General features: G+C 43.0%; 1 protein-coding gene across 5 annotated transcripts in view; it reads right to left on the reverse strand.

Moving 5' to 3' along the window:
• sfswap (splicing factor SWAP) overlaps positions 1-27,791 on the reverse strand; it is a 189,711-nt gene that overhangs the window by 94,154 nt on the left and 67,766 nt on the right. For all 5 annotated transcript variants that reach the window (XR_012099698.1, XM_073051954.1, XM_073051956.1 and 2 more), the window contains exons 11-12: positions 24,375-24,549; positions 16,834-17,046 (exon numbers count right to left, since the gene is read on the reverse strand). Coding sequence is in view for 4 of the 5 variants with exons in the window: in XM_073051954.1 (XP_072908055.1) it covers positions 16,834-17,046; positions 24,375-24,549 (388 nt within the window). In the remaining variant the exon portion in view is untranslated. The remainder of the gene's footprint in view (positions 1-16,833; positions 17,047-24,374; positions 24,550-27,791) is intronic.

Consider the following 27,791-nt stretch of genomic DNA (forward strand, 5'->3'; position numbering starts at 1 on the left):
TTACTACGGTGCGGCTAATACATGATTTTTTTTCATGCCGCCAAAAACATTTTGCCTCGTAACAGTAGACCAATAAAATTGATGAGTAGTTCACAGAGGTCCAATGAAATTGTACGATAAATCAAGCGCACTTTCACGATTAAATTATTGTAAATCAGTCATTTGTACTCACCCTCATCAACATGGAAAACACTCGAAGAAAAGCATTGTGCTGCCTTTATGGCAGTTATTTAGATTATAATATTTTCGCTTAGTAATTCATTTGTTAGTATTTTCTAAGTTAGAAGTGTTTTAACTATATTTGTTTTCTGTACTACATCGCGGGATGCTATGACGTCACACCCGGTTTCGCCGCGTCTTGTGGGAAAAATGCCGTTTGCGATAAACGGGAAGGGGGGGGAGCGCATTACGCGAGCGGCATTAGATCTGAGCGAACGCTGCTTTTAAGTTAAAGGCGATCAATAACTTTTCCTGGTAGGCTTTAGTATATATATTTTTTACCAGTCGTTAGGAGATATTGGAATGTTGTTCAGTAAAAAAGTATACGCAACGTATATTTAAAAGTAGCCGCGTTACAGGCACGGTTCGAAAAAAAGCATTTGCAATATGTATTTGTTTATGTTACCATATGGATTTAATTAAAAGTTAAAAAATCCTCACGTGTAATATCTTTCTGTGTAAATATCTCATATTACAACGTGGGACACCTGCGGCCGAAAATCCGGTGCGGCCTGTACAAGTACAAAATTGATTTTATTTCTAAAATTAGAGCCAGCGGCTTTTAATCAGGTGCGCTCTGTAGTGCGAAATCTACGGTATTGATTACAGTTTTTTTAATTTTTAATGCTCTTTGCAGTAATTTTTTGATATTTAGAAGCCTTTCATTTCATTATTTTTGAAAACATCTTGGCTTTACAAAATTTATTTTTACAGGTGCCCAAGACTTTTGCACATTACTGCATAAAACACTTAAATATTGTCCTTAACGTATCTATCTCTACCATCATTCCTGGCAGTGCAATCCACACACCCACCATTCTCTGTGTAAGAATCCTACTTCTGACATTCCCCCCTGCCTATAATTTACTTCAATCACTTTAAAATTATGCCTCTCAGTATTAGCCATCTTCAGGACTGGATATGGACCAAATCCTCCAAGAGGACCACAACTTTGTCCTTGGGATGGGAGGCCTGCATGTCTCAGTGACCTGAAGAGCTATCTGGCTGGGGTCAGGTTTTATGCCCTTGGTAGGGTCACCCATGTCAAACAGGTCAAAAGGCAGAGGACAGACTACCTTCCACCTGTCCTCCAGGTTTTGGGGTTCAGCTCAGGGCCAACAGCCCTGACTGGTAAAACAAAATTGTTACGGACTAGATTCAAGATTGGTTAATGTCAATTCCAGTACACAAGTATAAAGGAGGACAAAATAATCGTTACTCCTGATGCAGCACAAAAAGAACAATAAGATAAAGAACACATTCATTTATTATGTGCCATGTTGTACGACGTGGGCAATTGTGTCTTTACAATACAGGTGACCTCAGCCATTATCAATACTCTTCAGAGGTTGCCTGCCTGGTGTCAGTGGTCGCATAACCAGACCTTATGATTTGCACCAGCTGCACATATGACCGTCCACCAGCTGCTCCCATGGCTTCACAAGACTCTAATCTGGGGGGAGGGGGTCTAAGCAGGTGCTACACCTTGCCCAAAGGTGACCTGCAGGCCAGGGGAGGGATGGAGTACCTTAAACCTCCCTTGGTAGAGACATATGTCCACCATGCCATCCGAAAGGACACAATAAGATTTTTTAAATATACCTATGACAGCTTATAATATAGAGCCATAATAGAAAGGACAGCACAGAGACAGGCCCTTCAGTCCATCTAGTCTGTGCCATGCCTTTGTTGCCTACTTCTATACCCCAACCTATCCAAACTTCCCTTAAATGTTGAAATCGAGCTCACACGCACCTTTTGTGCTGGCAGCTCGCTCCACACTCACCACCCTGAGTGAAGATGTTTCCCCTTTTCACCTTTCGCCCTTAACCCATGACCTCTAGTTGTAGTTCCACCCAAACTCAGTGGGAAAAGCCTGCTTGCATTTATTCTAGCTACCCCTCATAATTTTGTACACCTTTATCAAATCTCCTCTAAATCGTCTATATTCCGATTGTATGTCCATCAAATGGTGCTAAGCACAGGAGTGTCTGTACATAAAGTGGCTGGCAAGAAAAATGGTGAAGTAGTGGTGGTTGGGGGTAGGTTAGTGGGTGGAGGTGTTTCTGCTTCTGACAAAGGGCTTGACATACGACTCTGAAGTACTGGGAAGGATGAGTAGTACTGAATCAATACCGTAAATTCTAGTGTATAAGCCGAGAATTTGGCCCTAAATTTTGGGCCTAAAATCAGCGGGTCGGCTTATACAAAGGGTGCCAACTTTGGAAAAACAAATACATGGAAGACAGGTCGTACTTATTGGCTGTTTTTGAGTCAAATTGGTTCCACTGTCGACGCACGAATTCTTTGGTTTCTTTAAACTCACATCCAGTGGCTGGAGCACGGACATCAAACCACCGGGGATGACTGCAATGTCCGTATTTTCAGCTTTCAATGCCGCTTTGGTCTCACCTGACAAGTGCGCTTTGAACATGTCCCAGACAAGTAGCAACTTTTCCTTCCTGACACTTTCAGGACATCAACACCACACCTCTTTAACACACTTCAAGCAACCCGCTTCATCCATCCAGCAGTGTTCTTGAACATAAACAACACCCCGCGAGAATTTTCTAAGCAATCTTTGTTTTTTGTCTCAACACAAGATCATGTCTATTCATAAATCGGGTGCGCCAACTTCGCGTAGCTTTGAAATTTTCGCTGACCTCACAGTGTTTCTCGTCCCATTTCAACGCTTGAACTCAAATCATTTCTCTGGTAACAACGTATCCAGACGATCACTGGTGATTCACCCACTCTAAAACTTTTTCTTCCAGTTCAGGCCACTGGCATGTTTTCCCGCAGTTTGCACATTTCATCTTTGTCATTTTCCCTCAGCGTTTCCTCCACCTTTCTCCACTCTCTCTCGTTTACACTAAACTTCTTAGCAGCTGTAGAATTATTCGTTCCTTTAGCAAAATCAACAACCTTCAGCTTGAAGCCAGCATATCGCAATTGCTTTAATCTTTTGTACATGGTGGTCGCAAACTCAATACTGAGCACACATACTGATCCCACCACCCTGTGTTATGTTTTAATGAGATTACGATGGGCGCTAAATGGTTTCATGGGGATTACATTTCAGAGGATTCTTTTCCATTGGAAACCTAATCCAATATTTCTCTCCCTGATTTATTTATTAAGAATTTGCCTATAACGCTCTACAATGTGCTTTCTTAGCAGTTACTGGTTCACAAAATTTCCAGGGTCCGGATCCTACAAAGCTGAGTACCGGCAAGTGAGATCTTGTGACTTTTCCTGGTTAAATCAAAAACCTCTACAAAAGGGGTCAGCTTATACAAAGGTAACATGAAAAAGTCACTTTTTTAACCTTGAAAATGGGGGGGGGGGGGGGGGTCGGCTTATATTCCAGAATACACAGTATTCCTAGCCTGGTCAATATATATTCGGAAATTAGCATCTCTTGGATTTTCCACCTCACTGTGTGATCTTCCTGTGCACAAACTGGCTGCTGCATTACACAGGCAACTCAATTCACTGCTGGTGAGGCACTTTGGACAGCTGTGAAGTCACAAAAGGCAGGATTTAAATGCAAGTCCTTTCCTGTAATCAGCACTCTGAAATGAAGCACACTATGTTCAGTACTTAGAGATTCAGAACAGATTTTAAATGTCAATATATTAATGCAATCACCTGCAAGCTGTCTGGATTAGCTACATCAGTGTAATTCAGGGACAAAGTAGTATCTTAATGAATGTAAATGACCTGCAAAGCCAGCTCTGTTTTCTTTACCCTTCTTTGATGGAGCCATTAAACTCACTTAAGTCTATAGACTCCGGGCTCTCTCCACTGGTTAGCATTTAGGAGTGAACATTTTCAATCCAGTCCTGCCCTAATCTGATATTTACATACGTGCTTACACTCAGTGGCCACTTTAGTAGGTACACCTGCTTGGAATGCAAATATCTAATCAGCCAAGCACGCAGACAGTCGAGAGGTCCAGTTGCTGTTCAGACCAGACATCAGAATGGGGAAGAAATGTGATCTAAGTGACATTGATTGTGGAATGATGGTTGGTGTCAGATGGGGTGGTTGGAGTTATTCAGAACTGCTGATCTTCTGGGATTTTTACACAGAACAGTCTTTAGAGTTTACAGAGAATGGTGCACTAAATTAAAAAAAATCCAATGAGCGGCAGTTCTGTGGGCAAAAAGTTTTGATTAATGAGAGAGCTTTGAGAAGAATGGCCAGACAGGTTCAAGCTGACAGGATAGTGACCCCAGTCATTATCATGGGTTAAGGATGAAAGGTGAAAGATTTAAGGAGAACCTGAGGGAGAACTTCTTCACTCAGAGGGTAGTCAGAGTATGGAATGAGCTGCCTGTGCAAGGTGATGGTTGCAGTTCCATTTCAACATTTAAGAGAAGTTTGGATAGGTATATGGATGGGAGGGGTATGAAGGGCTATGGTATAGATGCAGGTCAATGGGAATAGGTAAAATAATAATTCATCACAGACTAGACAGACCAAATGGCCTCCTTCCATTCTGTAGTGCTCTATGACCCTGTGACATCACCAATGTGAGTCAGTGACTAGCCAACACATGTATAAAACACTCAAGCAATTATTCTCCAAGCATTGCCACCATTCCAGCAGACATCAGCCCTGCACACCACTGCATCACTACAAGATGGTATTGAGGACCTCAACACTACACACTGAGAGCACAAACAGGAAGTGCAAAGGGTCGGGAGTGCACCACCTCACTGTCTCTCCATCAGCCCCGCTGTTAACCCATCTGTGGGAGAGTCTTTTCTCATTGCTCATTAAGGGGCTGTCCTAGAAGACAGCAGGCCTGTCAAAGAGAATGATTTTACACACAAGTTAAAATGAGAACAGAGTGAAAAGGTTAAGGACAAGAAAAAAAGCTCAATCGCAGAGCACAGCTGCCAATTGTGGGATGAAAACAATGAGAGATGCACAGAATCTCAGGTCTCCAGCAATCTCAAGAGAGTTGTGGTGGCTGAGGAGGTTACAGATCAAGGCCACAGAGGGAAAGAAAAATAATTTTGGCCAAGAGTCATCTTTTATGACTTGCCCAATCAATCAACTACATCATTCTGTACAATTTTAAAATTAAAAACTTTTGTTCGAGCATTTTCTGGGGTTGAAAATTCATGATTACCCTTCCAAGTCCAATGAGTTAAAAATGGCAGTCAAAACATCTAAGTGGCACACTCTGTGGGTTAGCACAGCAGCTCTAAACTTCTGTTATTACAGAAACTTAAGAGACGGTGGTTCTAAGGCATTACTTAAAATGTCATTCTTGTCATGAGCAAATGCTCAACCATTTCACACGACAGCAGTTCCATCATGCGAAGCCTTAACCGCCCTGAGTTGATTTAATTAATGTACTACCAGCTTGACGTCTTATTAATAAATCCACCACACTTTAATTCCACAAGATTATCAACATTTTTACTGGCACTTTTTGGGATTACATCCTCCAATTCCAACCAAGTAGAATTAGGCCCTCTGGTTTTATAGTGAAAGAGTCAAATTTAATTTTTATTGCATAGAATTGCAGGGCTTGGGGAATCGCATTGAATAATTCCATTCATTGTCTGCGAGAGTCATAAATCAGTGGTTCTAGTGAAGAGGCAGCCCAACTATTCAATTACATTCATGATGAATAGTGCACCGGAAAAACAAAATGCAGCTCCATTGTATCAAATCACATTTAAGATTACAGCAGATGGTATAATAACTATCAGTACAGACAAACGTTGACATGCAGTACAATCATGCTGTAACTTCCAATCTGCTGTTTACACGTATAGGGACAGAAATATTGAAAAATGGTCAACAGGCATTAAAATTGGTGGAGCTGTGGATAACGAGGAAGGACTCTCCGGAACTTGAAAATTAGTGGAATTGCGGATAATAGGGAAGGGATGAATATTGGTGCACTTGTTGATAACAGCATTACAGTATTATCTACTGTCTACATTGGGAGTTGAATATACAAGTATTAAACAGGATTGTTACCACCAAACCATGGCTCATATGTCAATTAGACTTCCTTCCCTTCAGCCAAGGAGCACCAACAGTAATTAAGGACTTCAACTTGTCACTGACTTCAGATTCAGCAAGATTCAGAAACATCTCTATCTTCCCTCCACTTGCCCGCAGGTTCTCTCTTGGCAAGGTGTTGCACCTGCTTAGCCCACCCCCTCTGATCAGGGTCATGTGAAGCCACAGGAGCAGCTGGTGCTTATCACAAGTCTGGTTATATGTCCCTTGACACCAGGCAGGCAATCTCTGAGGAATATTGATAATGGCTGGGGTCACCTGTTTGCAAACACACTGCCCAGAAGGTGGCAAAGGCAAACCACTACTGTCAAGAACAATCATGGTCATGCACATAATGAACAAACGATACACAGAGTGGTCAGTATCTGGAATGGGTTGCCAGGGAAAATGGTAAAAGCAGATATGTCAGCAATGCCTAAGAGACATTTAGACAGATAAATGAACAAGCAAGGAATAGAGGGAGACAGATCCTGTATAAAGTTCAAAACAAGTTTATTATCAAAGTATGTATAAATTATACAACCTGGAGATTCGTCTGCTTACAAGCAGCACAAAGCAAGAAACCTGAAGTAACCCAATTTTAAAAAAGACCAAAACATATCACGTGGAGGGAAAAGAAACATCAATCAAACAATAAAAGCAAGTAACAGCATTCAGAACAAAAGTGAGTCTACGCAAATGATAGGAGTTAGATTAGCACGTGTGACCATATTGTGCTATGTGCAGTGTGCTGTGGGTAATGTGTTTCATGCCTTGGTCCCAGAGGAACATTGTTTTGTTTGGCTATATTCATGTCTGGTTCAATGATAACTAAACTTGATCTTAGTCAGTGCAAGCATGATGACGCCACAGGGCCTACTCTTTTGCTGTGTAAACAGACCACAACTTCATGTGCTTAAATCAGGGGTATCTGCTCTGTAGGTCCACATTCCCCTCTTGCTTAATGGTATTGCTCCACGCCATAAAAGGGTTAGGAACCCCTGGCTTAAATTTTCAAAATATGTACTGGTAACTAGAATATTCAAAGTCATACACCTGCTCTCAACTTCCCATTATAGATTCTATTCAACGTTCATAATAGAGATTGATGTTATGAACTTGTCACACAGTGCTCACATCCATATGTCTGTAGATGTGGTGCTGTGTATTTATCAGAATGAAAGATGCAATCATCACAAGAAGTTAACTGAAGAGGTTTTGAGTTAAAATGTGACCATAATCATTTAAATGGAAACAGAGCAACTGATTTTAAAGCGGGGACTGAAAGGTGTGAAAAATTGGTCAATTCAATAAAAATGCTTTCAACTTTCTAAACACAAGAGATTCTGCAGATGCTGAAATCCAGAGCAACAACACAGAATGCTGGAGGGACTCAGCAGGTCAGGCAGCACCAATGGAGGGAAATAAACAGTCAACAATTCGGGCCAAGACCCTTCATCAAGACCTGAAGAAGTCTTGAGTATAAGAGCCATGTATCTATTTCCTGGCTGTCTGTATCGTATTTCGTGGTGTGTGTTTATTATGGGTAATGCCATGTAGATTGGGGCGTGGTAAATGTGATATTTATGGTTAGCCAGTCTTTAGTCTGGTTAGAGAGGAGGTCAGGGGTATAACTTTTTTTGTTGAACGTTTAAGAACGCTTAGTTTTTAGACTTTTTAAGTATGTTTAAGACCACCTAAGTTGTTTGAAGACAGCTTATTTCATTATATAACTAGTTTTAGTTTCATTAATTCCTTTATCCTTACAAGACTGTTCGTTGTTGCTGGATTCTGAATAGAGCGTTGAACACTTTCTTCAGCTTAGAACCTTGTTATTGGAGCCCATCATACAGTGGCACACCATCCCCCCCACCCCCGCTTAGGTCTATGAGTGGTTTTGGTTTGTTTTAAGGGAACTGCTACATTGACAGGTCTCGGCTACTGTTTATTCATTTTTATAGATGTTGCCTGACCTGCTGAGTTCCTCCATCATTTTGAGTCTGTTGCTTTGGATTTACAGATTCTGCAGAATCTCTTCTGTACTCATGTCCTGATTGGTGAAGACCAGCGTGTGATGTATCTCCTTCACCAACCTGTCGACCGCCTACCTTTCCAGTCCTGATTAAAAATCTCAGCCCAAAATGTTGACTGTTTATTCATTTCCATAGACGTTGCCTAACCTACTGAACTCATCCATCATTTTGAGTGTGTTGCTCTGGATTTCTAGCATCTGCAGAATTTCTTGAGTTCCTAACTTCTCCTATACTCATGTCTTAGCTGGTGAAAGCCAATGTGCAATGCACCTCCTTCATCACCCTGTCTACCCTCATCGTTTCCAGTTCTGATGAAGAGTCTCGGTCTGAAACATCAACTGTTTATTCATTTTCATCAAAGCTGCCTGCCCTACCCAGTATTTTGTGTGTGTTATTTTCACCTTCTAACATTTGCTACAACTTTAATACTTCCATTTATTCCAAATGAGAAACACTCCAAAAGCTTGGCTTCCTGTGAAGCAAGCCTGACATTAAAATTATTTTTAAATGTGATGCAGATCCACTCGATACTAGAGATCAGACGTAGCATTAAGCTGTGGACTTAACATTTGTTAACTAAAACGAAGATGAAACTCTGTAGATAACACACTAACACAAAGCGTGGAAAAAGTGCAGTCTTACTCCTAATAAAACATAGAACAGGATGGAAAAGGTTGCTGGCCCCTAACCATGGCCCGATTATAACTACCAAACTCAAATGCTAATCGATTGCAACATGAAACGTCTTCAAAATGATGGGAGAAAACTGAAATGTTTAGACCAGGAGTTCCCAAACATTTTTTTATGCCATGGACCCTTATGACTGACCTTTATGGTTGGGAACTCCTGGTTTAAATTGAGATCCCTGCACTATTTTGCAAAAATAGTTTCAAGGGACATGGTGCAAAGGCGAATAATCAAAGTTTATTTATTTTTATTTTATATTATTTAGCGATACAGTGCACAACAGGCCCCTTCTGGCCTATCAGCCCACCTATTTGACCCTAGCCTAATCATGGGACAATTTACAATGACCCGTTAACTTACTAACCGGTACCCCCTTGGACTGTGAGGCGAATTTCATGCAGTTGCAGGGAGAGCGCACAAATTGCTTACAGACGACGGAAGGAATTGAACCTGGATGGCTGGCTCTGTAAAATCATCATGCTAACCGCTACGATACTGTGCTGCCCAGAACGTGATGCATATGTGATGAGCTAATTGAATGGTAGAAGAGGTTCAAGAGGCAAAATGGCCTTCTCTTCCACTTATGCTCACTTTCCATTCAGAGGCCATACCCATGTCTGAAATCATTCATTTCCAATAAACCTTTAGCCTCCATTCAACAGGAAAGTGATGGATCTCCTGTTGACAAGTGGCAAGGGCTGAGATGTTACAGTCAGTGGTGAGAAATCAGCGCTCAACAATAACTCTCTGAGTCAATTTGCAGGTTGAGTCAGTGGTGAGCAAGGCAAATGCAATGCTAGCTTTCATTTTGAGAGGACTAGAATATAAAATGCAAAGATGTAATGTTGAGGCATTCTAAAGCACTTGTGAGGCCTCACTTTGAGTACTGTAAGCAATTTTGGGCCCCTTATCGGAGAAAGTATCTGCTGACATTGGAGAGGAGGTTCACAAGAATGATTCTGGGAATGAAAATCTAACGTATGACAAGCGTTTGATGCCTCTGGGCCTGTACTCACTGGAATTCAGAAGAATGAGAAGGGATCTCTTTGAAACCTATCGTATGTTGAAAGGCCAAATGACCTAATTCTGCTCCTATATCCTGTGGTGTAAAAAGCTGCCATCTAAGACCAGCAAACTCTATCAGATGGACCTTTCTTTTTTTAAAAACATTGGTTGCTATTAAAGATCAGCTTAGGTTCAGGAGACCCATCCAAGCTGATAGTAAAGAACTCTTAAGACATCTATTCTCAAAGTTAAGAAGTTAAACACAAGAGGTTGTGCAGATGCTGGAAATCCAGAGCAGCACACACACAAAATGCTGGAGGAACTCAGCAGGTCAGGCACCATCTATCGAGGGGAATAAACAGTTGATGTTTCGGGCCAAGACCCTTCATCATGAGACCTGATGACCGGTGGTGGTTGCCTCAGACCACCACCAAGTTCAAGAACAGTTATTACCCTGAACCATCAGGCTCTAGAACCAGAGGGGTAACTTCATCTACCTCAACACTGAACTGTTTCCACAACCAATGGACAAACTTTCAACAACTTTTCATCTCATGTGTTCTGCTTTTTCTTTGTGCTCACTGTGAATACCCACAAGAAAGTTAATCTCAGGGTTGTATATAGTGACATATATGTACTTTGATACTAAATTTACTTTGACTTTCCATAGAAGCTGCCTAACCTGCTGAGTTTCTCCAGCATTTTGCATGTGTTGCAATGTAAAAAGCATGATTTTAACCAATATTTTCAACAAGTCACAGAACGATAATGTCAAAATGAATAATTTAGGAATCCAATAAGTTTATCTGATCAAGTTAAAATCCACACACAAAAATATTATTAAATATAATGACTAATCTCAAGATTGTATACAGCATACATATTTTTTGATAATAAATGTACTTTGAATCCATGAATCTTTAATTGCAGTTTGGTAGATTGTTAAAATTTACTTCTCATAGTAGTTGTAATATTTCCAGAAACAGGTGAAATTCTAGAGGCTGTGATTAACAAAGTTAAAACACTTCCCCCCTTGGAGCACTGAAATAGTGGCTTTCCCTGCTTAAGAGCATATGCTCCAGCTCTGGAAGTGTTGTTAGTCTCATAGTCTGAAGATACCAATGATGACAGTTTTCCCGTCTTAACAGTTGTAAAAAAACCTGGGTCAAAATTAAATGTCAGAGAGTAGGAGAAACTTCTCCCAACATGATGAGAGCACAATCTGTTGCCAGGATTAGCAACAAAGGCAGAAACTTAATCAACCTTCAAAATTAAACCAGACAAGATACAAGAAAACAAAATTAATAAAGGAACAAGTTCAGAGTGTGAGTGTGTGTGCCTCTGTCTGCGTCCGAGTCTGAGCCTATGCCTGTCTGTGTCCGAGCCTGAGCCTGTCTGTGTCCGAGCCTGAGCCTGTGCCTGTCTCTGTCCGAGTCTGAGCCTATGCCTGTCTGTGTCCGAGCCTGAGCCTGTCTGTGTCCGAGCCTGAGCCTGTGCCTGTCTCTGTCCGAGTCTGAGCCTGTCTGTGTCCGAGCCTGAGCCTGTCTCTGTCCGAGTCTGAGCCTGTCTGTGTCCGAGTCTGAGCCTGTCTCTGTCCGAGTCTGAGCCTGAGCCTGTCTCTGTCCGAGTCTGAGCCTGTCTGTGTCCGAGCCTGAGCCTGTCTCTGTCCGAGTCTGAGCCTGTCTGTGTCCGAGCCTGAGCCTGTCTCTGTCCGAGTCTGAGCCTGTCTGTGTCCGAGTCTGAGCCTGTCTGTGTCCGAGTCTGAGCCTGTGCCTGTCTCTGTCCGAGCCTGAGCCTGTCTGTGTCCGAGCCTGAGCCTGTGCCTGTCTGTGTCCGAGTCTGAGCCTGTCTGTGTCCGAGCCTGAGCCTGTGCCTGTCTCTGTCCGAGTCTGAGCCTGTGCCTGTCTGTGTCCGAGCCTGAGCCTGTCTGTGTCCGAGTCTGAGCCTGTCTGTGTCCGAGCCTGAGCCTGTGCCTGTCTGTGTCCGAGTCTGAGCCTGTCTGTGTCCGAGTCTGAGCCTGTCTGTGTCTGTGTCCGAGTCTGAGCCTGTGCCTGTCTCTGTCCGAGTCTGAGCCTGTGCCTGTCTGTGTCCGAGCCTGTGCCTGTCTCTGTCCGAGTCTGAGCCTGTCTGTGTCCGAGCCTGTGCCTGTCTCTGTCCGAGTCTGAGCCTGTCTGTGTCCGAGCCTGTGCCTGTCTGTGTCCGAGCCTGAGCCTGTGCCTGTCTCTGTCCGAGCCTGAGCCTGTGCCTGTCTGTGTCCGAGCCTGAGCCTGTCTGTGTCCAAGTTTGAGCCTGTGCCTGTCTGTGTCCGGGTTTGAGCCTGTGCCTGTCTCTGTCCGAGTCTGAGCCTGTGCCTGTCTGTGTCCGAGCCTGAGCCTGTGCCTGTCTCTGTCTGAGCCTGTGCCTGTCTCTGTCTGAGTCTATGCCTGTCTGTGTGCAAGCCTGAGCCTGTGCCTGTCTCTGTCCGAGCCTGAGCCTGTGCCTGTCTCTGTCCGAGCCTGAGCCTGTGCCTGTCTCTGTCTGAGTCTGTGCCTGTCTGTGTGCGAGCCTGAGCCTGTGCCTGTCTCTGTCCGAGTCTGAGCCTGTCTGTGTCCGAGTTTGAGCCTGTGCCTGTCTCTGTCCGAGTCTGAGCCTGTGCCTGTCTGTGTCCGAGCCTGAGCCTGTGCCTGTCTCTGTCTGAGCCTGTGCCTGTCTCTGTCTGAGTCTATGCCTGTCTGTGTGCAAGCCTGAGCCTGTGCCTGTCTCTGTCCGAGCCTGAGCCTGTGCCTGTCTCTGTCTGAGTCTGAGCCTGTGCCTGTCTGTGTGCGAGCCTGAGCCTGTGTCTGTCTCTGTCTGAGTCTGAGCCTGTGCCTGTCCCTGTCTGAGTCTGTGCCTGTCTCTGTCTGAGCCTGTGCCTGTCTGTGTCTGTGTGTGAGCCTGTGCCTGTGCTTGTCTCTGTCCGAGTCTGAGCCTGTGCCTGTCCGTGCCCGTGCCTGTCTCTGCCCATGACAGTGTGTAAGTGTCTTTGCCTGTGTGTGTGTGTATATACAAGAATGAGTGTCAGTACGGGAGCTTGGTGGGAGAGGGAAAAGCAACTTTTACTGCTGATGTTCTGTTATTAGACCATAAGACATAGGAGCAGAATCAGGCCATTTGGCCCATTGAGTCTGAAGCACCATACCATCGTGGCTTATTTATTATATCTTTCAACCCCATTCTCCTGCTTTCTCCCCAAATTATTGACACCCTGACAAATCAAGAATCTATCAACCTTCACTTTAAATATATCCAATGACTCTGCCTCCACAGCTGTCCGTGGCAATGAATCCCAGATTCACCACCCTCTGGCAAAAGAAATTCCTCCTCAATTCTGTTCTAAAAGGATGCCCCTCTATTCTGAGTCTGTGCCCTCTGGTCCTAGACTCTCCCGCTACAGGAAACACCCTCACTAGGTCCACTCTGTCTGAGCCTTTCAATATTCGATAGAGCAGGATACAAAAGCTAGAAAGCACGTACCACCAGGCTCTAGGAGAGCTTCTATCCCACTGTTCTCAGACTTTTGAAAGATTAACTGAGATAGATAGCTTGGTTGGCATTGAGCAGTTGGACCAAACGACTGCTTCTATAAGATCATAAAGACATAGGAGCAGAATTAGGCCATTTGGCCCATCAAGTCTGTTCTGCCATTCCATCTCTCTCAACCCCTTTCTCCTGTCTTCTCTCCAATAACCTTTGATGCCCTTACTAATGAAGAAGCTATCAACCTCGACTTTAAATACTGTTGTGAGTTGCCTCTTGTGTAGTTCTACTGAACATTGTAGATATGTCACGTTAGCGCCAGAATGTGTGGTGGCCCTTGTGAGCTGCCCCCAGCACATACTTAGGTTATGTTGGCTGTTAAAATGTAAACAACAGATTTCACTGAATATTTTGATGTACATGTGATAAATAAATGAATCTCAGCCTGAAGGTAAAATTGATAATAATTATTCTTATACTTGTGTAAAGGGTGGGGGCTTTGTTGTTTCAATTATTAACTCTTCGGTGATTCTTGTTTCGTGGATGTTTGTGAAGAGGATGAATTTTAGGTTGGATATTATATACTGCACACATTTTTTGATATTAAATGAACCTTTGAATTATTCCCCTCTTTAGAAAATGGATAATGGCACAAATTATTTAGGCTGAGCACTTTTTATCTATGCTGTGATTTCTATTATATTTTTGTAACTGTAAATCAAATCTTCATCCAAGTACCCAAAATAGCACATCAAAGTTGTGCCTGAAATTTAATGCAATTTAAATTTTATTGACTGCCAAAAAGGAACTAGAATTTTAAAAATTATAACAAGCTGCATTTTGATCATACTCTTAAATACCAGAGACAATTCAGAAAATTAAATCAACTGATCACACGGTAAAATTTGTGGCATTCAGAAAAAATAACATTATTTTGCAAGAACATTTACTGCTGTAGGCACAATGATTGTAGGAATCTATAGATTAAGAAAATGATTTCTTTGAAAAAATAGCATTTTTATTTTTTATCTTTTTTTTTTGAGATACAGCGCAGAATAGGTCCTTCTAACTATTCCAGCCACGTTGCTCAGCAATCCCCCAATTTAGTCCTAACCTTATCACAGGACAATTTACAATGACCAATTGATCTACCTACTGATACAGTTCAAAGGAAACCCACGCAGTCATGAGGGGACTGTGGCAGGAACTGAAGCCAGGTCGCCTGTGCTGCAAAGCGTTGTGCTAACCATACACTATCGTGCTGCCCCAAATATAGGAAAATACAATCTTTACTTAAGTAAACACTACTTGAAGTGATTCCTAAACTCAGGAGATTCTGTAGATGCTGGACATCTTGAGCAACACACACAGAATGCTGCAGCAACTCAGGCAGCATCTACGAAGGGGAATAAACAGTTGACGTTTCGGGCTGAGACTATTCTGCCGAAAGGTCTCAGCCCAAAACACTTGACTGTGCATTTTCCTCTACAGATGTTGCCCCATCTGCTGTGTTCCTCCAGCATTTTGTACGTGTTGCAAAAGTGATTTCTGCCTAGTAAGATATAATATCCCATATTTCCTATATATATTTCACATCTTTTATGTATTCTACATTTGTTTTTCATCTTGGATGTGATTCTGGAACTGTTGGAGCCTGTGATTTGCTGTTGGGAGATTGTTTGGGTGTTCCAGCATTCTGCAGTCTCCAAAAGGATTACGGAAGGCAGAGGTGGTATGAGCGAACCTCATAGCGGTCAGGCTACAAGCCAATGTTTGACTCCATTTCGATTAAAGCTTCTATTGTTCTAAAGTGATGAGGGAGATTGAAATGTCAAGGTGAATGCGGAAGCTTGGTGATCATTTGGGTGCTTCAGCACTCAGAGGTCTCCAGGAGACAGCGGCAGCGTGCGCGAACTTAGTGTTGAGAAGGCTGCAAGCTGTCCCCCATTTCGCCAATTAGAGCTTTTATTGTTTGCCAATTAAAACAGGGGAGATTGAAGAATCACGGCAAGTTTGGAGAGCAAGCGCTGGCTGCCTATCTTTTGATTGCTCTGAAACGAAAGGAAAGGTCTGCCGTTGGGCCCGGTGCATGCTCCCCAGGTTTTCTGCATTTTGGATATGGACATGGACTATAGACTTTTCTTTCTCGGTTTTAGATATTTTACATTTTATGTTTTTCACCTGATCTTTCTTGTTTTTTTTTAGTATGGGAGGAGGGATTTGGGGGTTGATGATTGTGTTGCCTTTCTTTACTTTCTTGGTTTTATGGCTACCTGGTGAAAAATTTCAAGATGTATACTTTGATAATAAAAGAACCCCTTTGAGTGGCCAGTTTAAGTAGAGCATGTTTTATTACAGTGGAGTCCACTTTCCTTTCCTACCAAATAAAGATAATTTGAGTGAACAGACTACTTGGGATATTCACACAATTAACATATGAAGACCCTGGGCCTGTACCCGCCAGTTCAGAAGAATGACGTGGGATCGCATTGAAACCTATTGAATATTGAAATGCCTAGAAAGAGTGGGTGTGGTGAGATGTTTCCTACAGTGGGTGAGTCTAGGACAAAAGGGTAAAGCTTCAGAGTAGAGGGATGTCCATTCTGAAGAGAGATTAGGAGGGATTTCTTTAGCCCGAGGGTGGTAAATATGTGGAACTCATTGCCGCGGACAGCTGTGGAGGCCAAGTCACTGAGTGTATTTAAAGCAGAGGTTGACAGGTTCTTGATTAGTCAGAGGGTCAACGATTACAGGGAGAAGGGAAGAATCTCAGGGGTGCACATGGTGACATATATATACTTTGAACAGAAGAATGGGGCTGACAGGCATAATAAATCAGCCATGATGGAATGGTGGAGCAAAATCAGAAGGCCGAATGTTCTATTTCTGCTCCTATGCCTTATGGTCTCATGGAATGAAGAAATATTTCAGTTTCACCTTGAACTAATTTGCAAATAAGAACAACAGACTCAGCGATGTGCAACTCAAGTCCTGGAATTCCAATGCCAAAAAAAGAGGCAAATTGATCATATTTTTAATTCTGAAGCAAAACTCGCTAAATTTTGGACCAGTATCTCAATTGTCGGTATTTTTTTAAACATAGGGTGCCAAGATGTATTAAAGCATATACAAACTAAGAAAACACAACTCTCTCCACATTTTCTGTGACCAACAGGTTCAATAAAATATAGAAAATGAAAAAATGTAAAGTAATTACTGCTCATTGTCACAACAAGATACAAACTATTTGAAGCAAAAGGATAATTTCCCCACAGAAATCAGGCTCTAAATTTAGCACAGAGTTACAAGAGAACACAGTCTGCGTTTAAAACATCTCCTCTAAATGTCACGCCTGTCAGCTTACCTTGTTTTGCCTCTATTTCCTCTGCTGTAAGTTGAGGTTTCTTTTCCTCAGGAGGGAGGGAGGGAGGGACATCTTTGCTGGCTTCATTGTTGACAGCTTCCTGTACGTCTTGGTCTTCATCACTATCATCATCCAGTTTAACTCGCTTTTTCTCCAACGGGAGCATATCGTTTTCTTTTGCCTTAATCGCAAAACTTATCGGCGCAAAAGATGCTGTGAAGGAGATGCCCAATGTAATGAAAGTTCCCCACAATCAACACTTTTAAAAATAAACCTCCTTCTCTGATCAAAATAAAATACAGTGGATTCCAGTTCATTGGGCCATTGATTAATCAGGGCAGCCACTTACTTAAGGCAACTTTTAAAGAACAAAAATTAATTGAAAAATAGCCCGGATTCCCTCATTATTAAGGACCTTATGCCATATAATTGGGACAAGAGACTGTTGCTGAACAGTTTCTAACTAGTATCAGTTACATGCACTTGTGTGCCTGTTAAGACACTAACCATGCTTACAGCAAACAGTTTTTAAACAGCATCAGTTGCGTGTACTTGTTATGTTATCCATTTGAGCCAAAGGACGCCAAATCAAAAAGCAATATCTGATAATTTTGCTTTTTTTATTTTGATTGTAAAAAAAACTTCAGACCTTTGCCAAGAGTCCATGACACCTATCTACATTAGGTGTCTGCACCAGTTTTTTCATTTACAGTTAATCAAAAGCACATGGCAATGCATGTACACTGGATGAATTCCTCTGTCAATAACTAATAAACAGTTTATTTTTATTTTATATGGTGATACAGCATGGAGTCAGCCCTCTGAGACACGCCACCCCATCCCAATAAACCCTGACAAACTTGATTAAACCTAAGCTAATCATGGGATAATTTACAATGACCAGTTAACCAACCCAGTACATCTTTAGACTGTGGGAGGAAACTGGAGCACAGGAGGAAACCCATGTGGCCACATGGAGGATGCAAAGACTCCTTAAGATGCTGTTGGAATTGAACTCTGAACTCCAGTTATTTCTTTTTTATACCTTTTAAACTATTTCCATGAACCTTCAGCTAATTGGGACAACTGCTTAATTGGGCCAAAATGTGCTGTTCCAGATGTGTTCCAATCAACCAGAATCCACTGTACACATTACAACATTACTATACAACCCTAAGAAATGTGACTTTTTTGCTATCCAGAATATTCAGAGCAATTTGCACTGGATGGGCACCGAGTAAACCACCCAATCCGGTTTATCATCTCCCATTCCTATGACATGAAATCTGTTGTTTTTCCCGTGTAGTACAGTGTAAAAACATAAGAATTACTATAAATCACAGAACAATTACTCTGCCATGAAAGGTCCCAACCCTAGCTGCGACAGAAAGAGGGTTGCCGGGGGCTAGCAACCCCACCCCATAAAAACCCAGTGCTATAGAAACCCCAACAAAAGCTCCAAAGACCTCATCCCCGGATGGGAAGAAGATGGGCTGCACCTGAGAAAACTTGAAAGACTGGCCCAGAACACAGGACTCTTGGCAAGCTGCTCTCAGTGGCCTATGTCCCAGTTGGGATGACAGAGCTTAAGTATGTAAGTTCAGTCCAAAAACATAAATATTACCATAAATCACAGAACAATAGCACAAAAAATAGAATAACAACACAGTGTTCAAGGGTTCATTGATCTTTCATACATGAATACATGGTACAGCTTCTTCCCCTTAGCATGTGAGTTTTCAGGCTCCTGTACCTACACCTAAATGATGGTAACGAGAAGAGAGCATGTTCCGGATATATTAGGAATAGTAGCAGGTCATAGTGCTCTCAAGCCTGCTCAGCAACCGAACAAGATCATGGCTGATCTGTCTGCAATTGCAGCACCTCATTCCTACCTAACCCCAATGGAAATCTGGCCCTCCGTCTTATCAAGAATTCATTTACCTCTACCTTAAAAACAATAAGAGACTCTGCTTCATCACCCTTAGCGGTGTAGAGAGCTGCACGTCTCTCAACCTTCTGACAGACAGGAAAAAGCCATCCATTCTAGGGGTGACTTATTGTAAAACCACAACCGTAATTCTGCGTTCTCTTCTCTTTGCTGCCATTAGGAAGGAGGTACAGGAACCTCTGGACCCACACCACCAGGTTCAGGAACAGATATTAACCCTCAACCATCAGGCTCTTGAACTAGAGGGGACAACTTAACTAAACTCATCAGTGAACCGTTCCCACAACCAATGACTTACTTTCAAGGATACTTCATCTCATGTTCGCAATATTTATTGCTTATGTATTTATTTATTATTGATTTTTTTCCCTTTCTGTATTTGCAGCTTGTTGTCTTTGCATATTGGTTGGTTGTTTGTCATGTTGTGTGTGAATTTTAATCGATTCTACTGGGTTTCCTTATATTTACTGTGAATGACTGTAGGAGAATAAATCTCAGGTCTGTACATGGTGACATATGTACTTTGATAAAAAAAAATACTTTGATTTAAAAAAATTACTTTGAACTTTGAATGTTTATATTGTACACATTTAACAGAAAGAGCCCAATCCACCTTCTTGCTGTTCACAGGGGAGCAATCGCTCGAGTCCCATCCCTTCCCTATTTCCAGGCACCTCTGCAACTCATCCCCATCAATCTGCCACCAAGCCTTTCGATTCCTCTTACCACTACTCCCCCTCCCCTCCATAATCATTTACAAAGACTGAGCCTATGCTTCAATGAAACAGAGGCTCATCACCCTCGGGTTACCTGTGTATTATACTGAAAGGCTTCAAGCAGGAAGTGATAGCGGAACAACAGAACATCAAATATAGGCCCTTCAGCCCGCAATATTGTTCCAACCTTTCAACCTACCCTCCTATATTAATCAATATAAATCTTCCCTCCTACATAATCCTCCATTTTTCTATGTTTGTCCACGAAACAGTTTAATTCTTCTCTTCTGATGTCTGTCTTTTTTTCTTTTTAAGGTGGCTGGGGTCTTGTCAGAGGCAGTGATCTACTGCCGTAGCTCAAACTACGGTTCTCCGCAAATGGTGGGTTCTTGCTCTCAGAACTCACTGAGAGGGAGGGGGGATGGGGGAGAGCTGATGCTTTTGCTGCAGTTTATGTGTGGGAGGGGGGCTTTGGGGTTCTAACTTTTTCTGTTTTTCATTCTTTGGGTTTTTTCCCGTTTTGTGGACATGCGTGAAGGGTAAGAATTTCAGACTGTATACATTCCCTGATATTAAATTGAACCATCAAACTATTGATCCATGTGCGTATTTCCCTCTACCGTCACCCATCAGCACATTCCACGCACTCAGCACTCTGTTTAAAAATCTCACCCCCTACAATTTCCTCTAATTACCTTAAAATCATGGCCCCTCGTTATCAGCCATTTCCACTCGATTGATGCCTCTTATCACCTTGTACACCTCTGTCAAGTGTTAGGGTTAATTCGAGACTGCCATTACAGGTCAGGAGTGGCTCACGTAATGCAAGGGAGGGGGGAGCGAAACTGGGGATTCCGCTACACCGAAACTACCAGTGTCACGCGATTCAGTAAACAAAAGAAACAGGTAACTCGTGAGTGTATGGCGTCGGGCCAATAAGATGGACACAAGTGCCCGATATTACCTAATATGTAGCGGGGGGGTTGTGCTGGGGGGAAAAGGGATATAAATAAGAGCAGATTGTAAGGGGAAGTCGGAATGCGCCTTCTCCAGCGACTCCGTGGATTTGCTGTGCCAGTTACGAATTCTGCAATAAACCCAAGTTTTGTAATATTCCGGTGTTGGTTGTCTCTCTTCCTAAACGAACACAGGGCAGAATTTCGAGCCCAACATTTGGTGACCCCGACGTGGGGAGGGAGAGACAACACAGGCTGGCGGGTCTGACAGCAGACAACTTGCGGCCGCAAGCTCGACTAAAGTCAGGAAGTGCCTGTTATATCGAAGACTTCCACTAGATAGTTAAATCACTGAGTTAGATCTTGTCTGCTGACAGATCCTCACCAACCCCAAATTACCCTGGGAGAGATCATTCCCGGTGCAGAATCGTGACTGGTAAGTACTAACTCTTATCTGTTTTTAGGAAGATCCTCCGCCCGTGGAAAAGTCTTCTGAGTGAGGGTACCCACCGCCCACGAAGGGCATAAAAGTCTCAGGAGTGAGGAGGAGAAGAGAAAAGTGTCGCGGTACACCGTAGTACACAGGGATACTGACGGCGCCTACCTTAGACTGGTTGTTAAGAGGAGAAATCTCCCACGCGAAGGTCAGGTTTTGAAAGGCGACCGTCCCACATTTGATCCTCTCTGTGTACTAGGGAGCCATGGAGCACTTCAATTTCGAGTTACCAAAACTCAGACATTTGTGTGTTGAGTAACAGAGTATATGAGAGTTTTTAGAAATATGGTAAAATTGATAACTGTGCGAGTTCAATAATCTAACAGTGAGCAGCCGCAGGGGTCAGACACCATCAAGGTAGGAGTGGAAGTGTTCCTCCGAGGCCCGGGGAAGCTCACCTGGAACGGAAAACGGTGGCATGGTCCATACCCTGTCACCGAGGTCTCCAACAGGGCATTAAAAGGTAAGAAGGGAGGGGGACAATAACTGGCATCATTTTCTACTGGCTAAATAAGACCTCTGGCAAGTGGGGAGCGTTTCTGGGACAGTCGGCTCTAGGACTGTCAATTTCAATTGCTATCTTTATTACGTGTGGTTGTTGTTGCGGGACTATAGATCGAGCCTTGACCGGAAAGGATGGACCTCCACCGGCGTACCAGGCACCCTTGTTCCCGGTGGAAGGGGAGGACACGGCCCTCCCGGAAAGCGGACGCGCTATGGGAGGACACGGACTGAAATGGACCATGGCAAGGGGGGGGATTGTGAATTTGTTCTTGAATAAGTTTTCTGAAATGTTGCATGCTACTTGTAAAAATTGCGGATGTTTAGGGAACCCCTACCCATATTTTGTGACCCTAGGTCGGACAAATCAGGATAAGCAAATAGGGAGGACACGCCAAAGAGTGCCGGGGGACGCTCACCTCCCTGCCTGATCCCGGCAGCCGCGGAAAAGCTTGTAAGGGATGTGGCCTCTGGGAGGCCAAGGGAGGGAGTGTTAGGGTTAATGTTAGGGTTAATTCGAGACTGCCATTACAGGTCAGGAGTGGCTCACGTAATGCGAGGGAGGGGGGAGCGAAACTGGGGATTCCGCTACACCGAAACTACCAGTGTCACGCGATTCAGTAAACAAAAGAAACAGGTAACTCGTGAGTGTATGGCGTCGGGCCAATAAGATGGACACAAGTGCCCGATATTACCTAATATGTAGCGGGGGGTTGTGCTGGGGGGAAAAGGGATATAAATAAGAGCAGATTGTAAGGGGAAGTCGGAACGCGCCTTCTCCAGCGACTCCGTGGATTCGCTGTGCCAGTTACGAATTCTGCAATAAACCCAAGTTTTGTAATATTCCGGTGTTGGTTGTCTCTCTTCCTAAACGAACACAGGGCAGAATTTCGAGCCCAACACAAGTCACCTGACATGCTCCATTGCCCCACAGAGAAAAGCCTTTGCTAGCTCACCATATCAACCAAGAAACCCCAAAACTGGCAGTTTTCAGAGAGTAAAGCATTGATCCTGAGTCTGAAGATTTGCAAAAACATTTACATTTTGATTTTTTTCCCTAGCGTTTGTAAACACAGGTTGTAGCTTGCAGGTTTATCAGACAATTTATATGGGTAAGTGCCAGGACTAGCCACTGTGTACTTGACAACATGACAGCCATATCTGAAAACAGGCAAATGTCTAATGGACTGAAGCAAATCTCACCTAGAAGGTCCTACAGAGATTTCACCATGTTTGCAAATAGTCCGAGAAAGCATTGCTCAAAGAATCTAATGTGTGCTATAGAAATCATAGAGAAGTACAGCACAGAAACAGGCCCATCAGCCCCACCACTCCCTGAAACTGCCAACTCCCAACGACCTGCATAGTGACCATAGCCCTCCATACCCCTCCCATCCATGTACCTATCCAAACTTCTCTTAAACTTTGAAACTAAATCTGTATCCACCACTTGCGCTGGCAACTCATTCCAGACTCTTGCCACAGAGTGAAGAAGTTTCCCCTCATGTACCCCTTCAACTTTTCACCTTTCACCCTTACCCAGGACTCCTGGTTGTAGTCCCACCAAACCTCAGTGGAAAAAACCTGCTTGCATTAACCCTATCTATACCCCTCAATGTTGTATCCCTCCAATAAATCTCCTCTCAATTTTCATTTCCAAGGAATAAACTCCTAACTTATTTAATCCTTCCTCATAAATCAGACTTCTGGACCAGGCAACATCCTTGTAAATTTTCTCAGTACTCTTTCAACCTTATTTACATCTTTCCTGTAGGTAGGTGCCAAATAATTGTAATGTGAAATTGCCACAGGACAATGCAGATGGGTCCAACTGGCAATGCACTCAATAATGATCATTCAGCATTTTGGACGTGCAGCACATTAAAATTCAATCGGTAGAGTATAACAGACAATGCTGGCTGCGTGCAGCTCATACATCAACGCTCAAACAGACAAGTTAACGTCTTGATTGGAGATACTTCAGCATTTAACCTGAACTTTCTCTTCACACGTCTTAACAGATATGGAGTGTGTATATATCATCTTGGTCAGAGTTCAAACCTTCTATCACCAGCTTTTAAGATTCTGTATATTTATTTAGAATCAGAATCAGATTTAATATCACTGGCATATGTCATGAAAATTGCAGTACAATGCAATACATAATAATAGAAGAAAAAACTGTTTATTAAAATACATATAAAGTAGTAACATTAAATTAGTGCTAAAAGATAGGAAAAAACCAAAGTGAGATGGTGCTCATGGGTTCCAAGTCCATTCAAAAATCAGATGGCAGAGGGGAAGAAGCTGTTCCTGAATCATTGAGTGTGTGTCTTCAAGCTTCTGTACCCCCTTCCTGATGGTAACAATAAGAGGGCATGCGCTGGGTGAATGGGGAGGGTCCTTAATGATAGACGCTGCCTCTTTGAGGCATTGCTTTTTGAAGATGTCCTGGAAATGCAGAGGCTAGCATCTATGACAGAGCTGACTAATTTTACAACTCTCGCAGCATATTTCGATCCTGTGCAGTAGCCCCACCTCCCCTCCTCCCCCATACCAGAGGGTGATGCAGCCAGTTAGAATGTTCTCCACGGTACATCTGTAGAAATCTGCGAGATACAGTGACGAACAGGCCCTTCCGGGCCTTTCAGCCATTCTGCCCAGAAACCCACCAATATAACCCTAGCCCCATCACCGGATAACTTACTGTTAGCCTACTATCTGGTATGTCTTTGGACAGTGAGAGGGAACCAGAGCACCCGCTAGAAACCCATGTGCCCTTGGGAAGGAACATCTAAACTTGCTCACAGAGAACACTGGTATTGAACTCTGTACTCTATTGCCATGAGCTGTAATAGTGTCACACTAACATGGCATAAAGTATTGTCCTGCGAGAAATGTGAGCACGGCTCCATGCTTACCTTTTATTAGTTTTCCATCATTTACAGATTTATCAGCAGAACTGGCACAGTCTGCTTGTGTGATCATTGCAGTGGAGACACTTGCACTGGTTCCTTCCTGCTGAACCTCAAATTGCATGGCCTCTGAAGTACTGCTTTCAGAGCACAACGCAACAGTACTTTGTGCTGGAGCCTCCTGTTTAAAACAAAGAAAGCTTACATTAAAAGGTACATCAGGCTGATGTCAATATCTTCAAAAATCAGCAACAGTCAATGCATAATTCCACTTGATCTAGAGATCATGGGTTTAGGGGGGATCGAGGGGAGATTTGACAAAGGTACACAACATTATGAGGGTATAGACAGGGTAAAAGCAAGCAGTCTTTTTCCACTGAAGTTGGGCGACACTACAACTAGAGGTCATGGGTTGAGGGCGAAAGGTTAAAGTTTAAGGGGAACATAAGAGGGAACTTCTTCATTCAGAGAGTGGCACAAGTGTGGAATCAACTGCCAGGAAGTGGTGGATGGAAATCTGACTTCAGCATTTACAAGAAGTTTAGATAGGTACATGGATAGGAGGTGTATGGAGGGCTATGTTCTAGGTGAAGGTTGGTGGGGCGAGGCATATTAACACTTCGGCATTAATAGATAGGCCGAAAGGCCTGTTTCTGTGCTGTAGTATTCTATGACTCCATGATTCAATAACTACATTCTGTCTAGATGTGTCTTTTCTACTCTTTCCTCTATACAACACAAAGCATATTTATGTACAAATGTTGTAACTGTATCTACAAATGGCTAAACTCATGTAAAGCATGAGGTTCCATTATGAGCACCACACAATAGGAGAAAGGGCGAACAAACTGACTGCAAATGATCCAGAGAGTGGATTTCAGTTCTATGGAGAAACTGAGAAGTTCAAGGTATTCCCCTGAGGCAACAGAAACTTAGGGAAGAAAATTAATTTTATTGTATTTAGAGATATAACATGGAATAGGCACTTCCTGCCCAACAAGCTGCACCGACAAGCAACCCATCTTATCTTATTGACCCTAGTCAAATTACATTGTAAATTAGTGAGTGATCCTCATCACACACTGACTTACAATGACCAATTAACTTACTAACCGGTACAGTTTTAGACTGTGGGAGGAAAGCTGAGCACCTGTAGGAACCCATGTGCTCACAGGTAGTAAGTACAACCTCCTTACAAACAGCAGCGGGAATTGAACTCTGAACACTGATGCCCCGGGTTAACTGCTACACCACTGTAGTGTCAAATTATGAATGATTTTACAAAATGAAGAGAAAGGTTAGAGACTGAAGCTCAAGGATAAGAAGTAATTTATCTGGCATAGTTTGTTATGAACTAGAATCTATGCAGGTAGTTGAAACTGATTAGATAGATCTTTCAAAAAGGATCTCGTTCACTCGAAGCCTCCATCAGTTGGGTTCGACTGTGGATGTTGCATCCTAGCAAGCCAGTCAGCAATATGATATCATCAGCAAGCTGTTGCCCATGCAGCTGATGAATCTAAAGGAACGGCAGAGACCGATGTAGTTTGGCACCAGCAGCATTGTAGGAGATATCAGTCAGCACTGAACTCAACACAGGGCAGCCCCAGGGATTTGAGCTTTGGATATTTTCCCTCAGGGTTTATTCCTGAATTCTTCCCCATGAGTGAGTATAGCCTCAAAGCAGTGGAGGTTTAAGATCAGTTTTCCTTCTTCTAGATGGGCTGCCAAACATGCCTGACCAGCTCCATCTGCCTGAAGCAACTAGTTTCAAAGTGCCAGTGACCCACTTTTGCCCCTTCTGCTGTCAGAAGAAACGGTTCTACCAGGGTTCGTAGCCAAGACACATATGAAGGCCAGGAGCTTGATACGGTTGTCAGAGGCTATTAAGAGATACAGGTCATTGGGAGCATTTATTAGGTAGTAGGAGCACCCCACTAGTGAGGACAACCTTAAGGAACCCTTGTTGGTGCCTGGGATTTGCAGAGCTCATTCAAAGAGCTGGAATAAACAAGATGGTTTGAATGACCTGTATCTGTGCTATTTTATTCAACGAATTCCGAGATTCATACAGGTTACAGTCTATTTCAAAGATGAGGCCCATAGATATTTACTTTATTTTTGCAATAAGGCAAACTACAGCTCCCTATCTAAGAAATGATCCATTGGCATTAGGAGGGTCCAGTGGAAGCTCATGAGAATGATCCCAGGAATGAAAAGGTTAATGTATGAGGAACATTTGTTGGCCCTGGGCCAGTACTTGCTGGAATTTAGAAAAATGAAAGGGGTATCTCATTAAACCAAAGGACACAGCCTCAAAATAGAGGTACGTTCATTTAGAAGGGAGATGAGGAGAAACTTCTGTAGCCAGAAGGTGGTGAATCTGTGGAATTCATTACCACAGGAAGCTGGGGAAGCCAAGTCATTGAGTATACTTAAAGCGGAGCAAAATAGTTTCTTGGTTAGTCAGGGGATCAAAGGTTACAGAGAGAAAGTAGGAGAATGGGGTTGAGAGGGATAACAAATCAGCTATGATGGAATGGCGGAGTAGACTCGATGGGCCAAATGGCCAAATTCTGCTCCTATGTCTTATGGTCTTATAGCACTCTACCCGCTATGAAAATCTACAATTTATAATATTGGAAACGTAAATGAAATAAAGCTGCAGATGCTTGTAATCTCAAAAAAAAACCGGAATGGTGGAAATAAGCAGCATCTGAGGAGAGACAACCAAAGTGGCTTCAGTTGAAGGCCTACTCCAGCATTACTCATTTCCTACCTGCTGAATACTTACAGCAGGGGTTCCAAACCTCCTTTACTCCACAGACCTCTCCCATTAGCAAGGGGTTCGTGCACTGCAGGTTGGGAACCCGACTTACAGTACGGTTCATCTTACAGGGTATCTTGGCACAAAGTAGAAAGCAGATCAGAGTACATCTATGTCACTATATACAACCCTGAGATTCTCTTTTTTTGGCGACCATCCATAGTAAATACTAACAAACACTATTGAGCCAGTGAAAAAACACAAACAATATGGACAAACAACCAATCTGCAAAAGACAACAAACCAGCAAACACATAAGTAAGGATAAAATAAGAATGATTGAGAGACAGACAGGCAGATAAATATGTTAACAATAAATATCAAGAGCATGAGTGGAGGGCCCTTGAAAATCAGTCCATTTCAAAGGTGGGGCAAGTGGAGCTGAGTGATGTTATCACCACTGGTTCAAGAGCCTGATGGTTGAGGGGTAATAACTGTACCTGAACCTAGTGAGAGTCCTGAAGTTCCTGTACCTTCTACCCAATGGCAGCAACGAGCAGAGAGCACGTCCAGGGAGGAGGGGGTCCCTGATGACAGATGCTGCTTTCCTGAGATAGTGCTCCATGTAGATGTGCTCAATGGTAGGGAGAGTTTCA

This window comes from Hemitrygon akajei, chromosome 7 (assembly GCF_048418815.1).
Source record: "Hemitrygon akajei chromosome 7, sHemAka1.3, whole genome shotgun sequence".
Taxonomy (NCBI): domain Eukaryota; kingdom Metazoa; phylum Chordata; class Chondrichthyes; order Myliobatiformes; family Dasyatidae; genus Hemitrygon; species Hemitrygon akajei.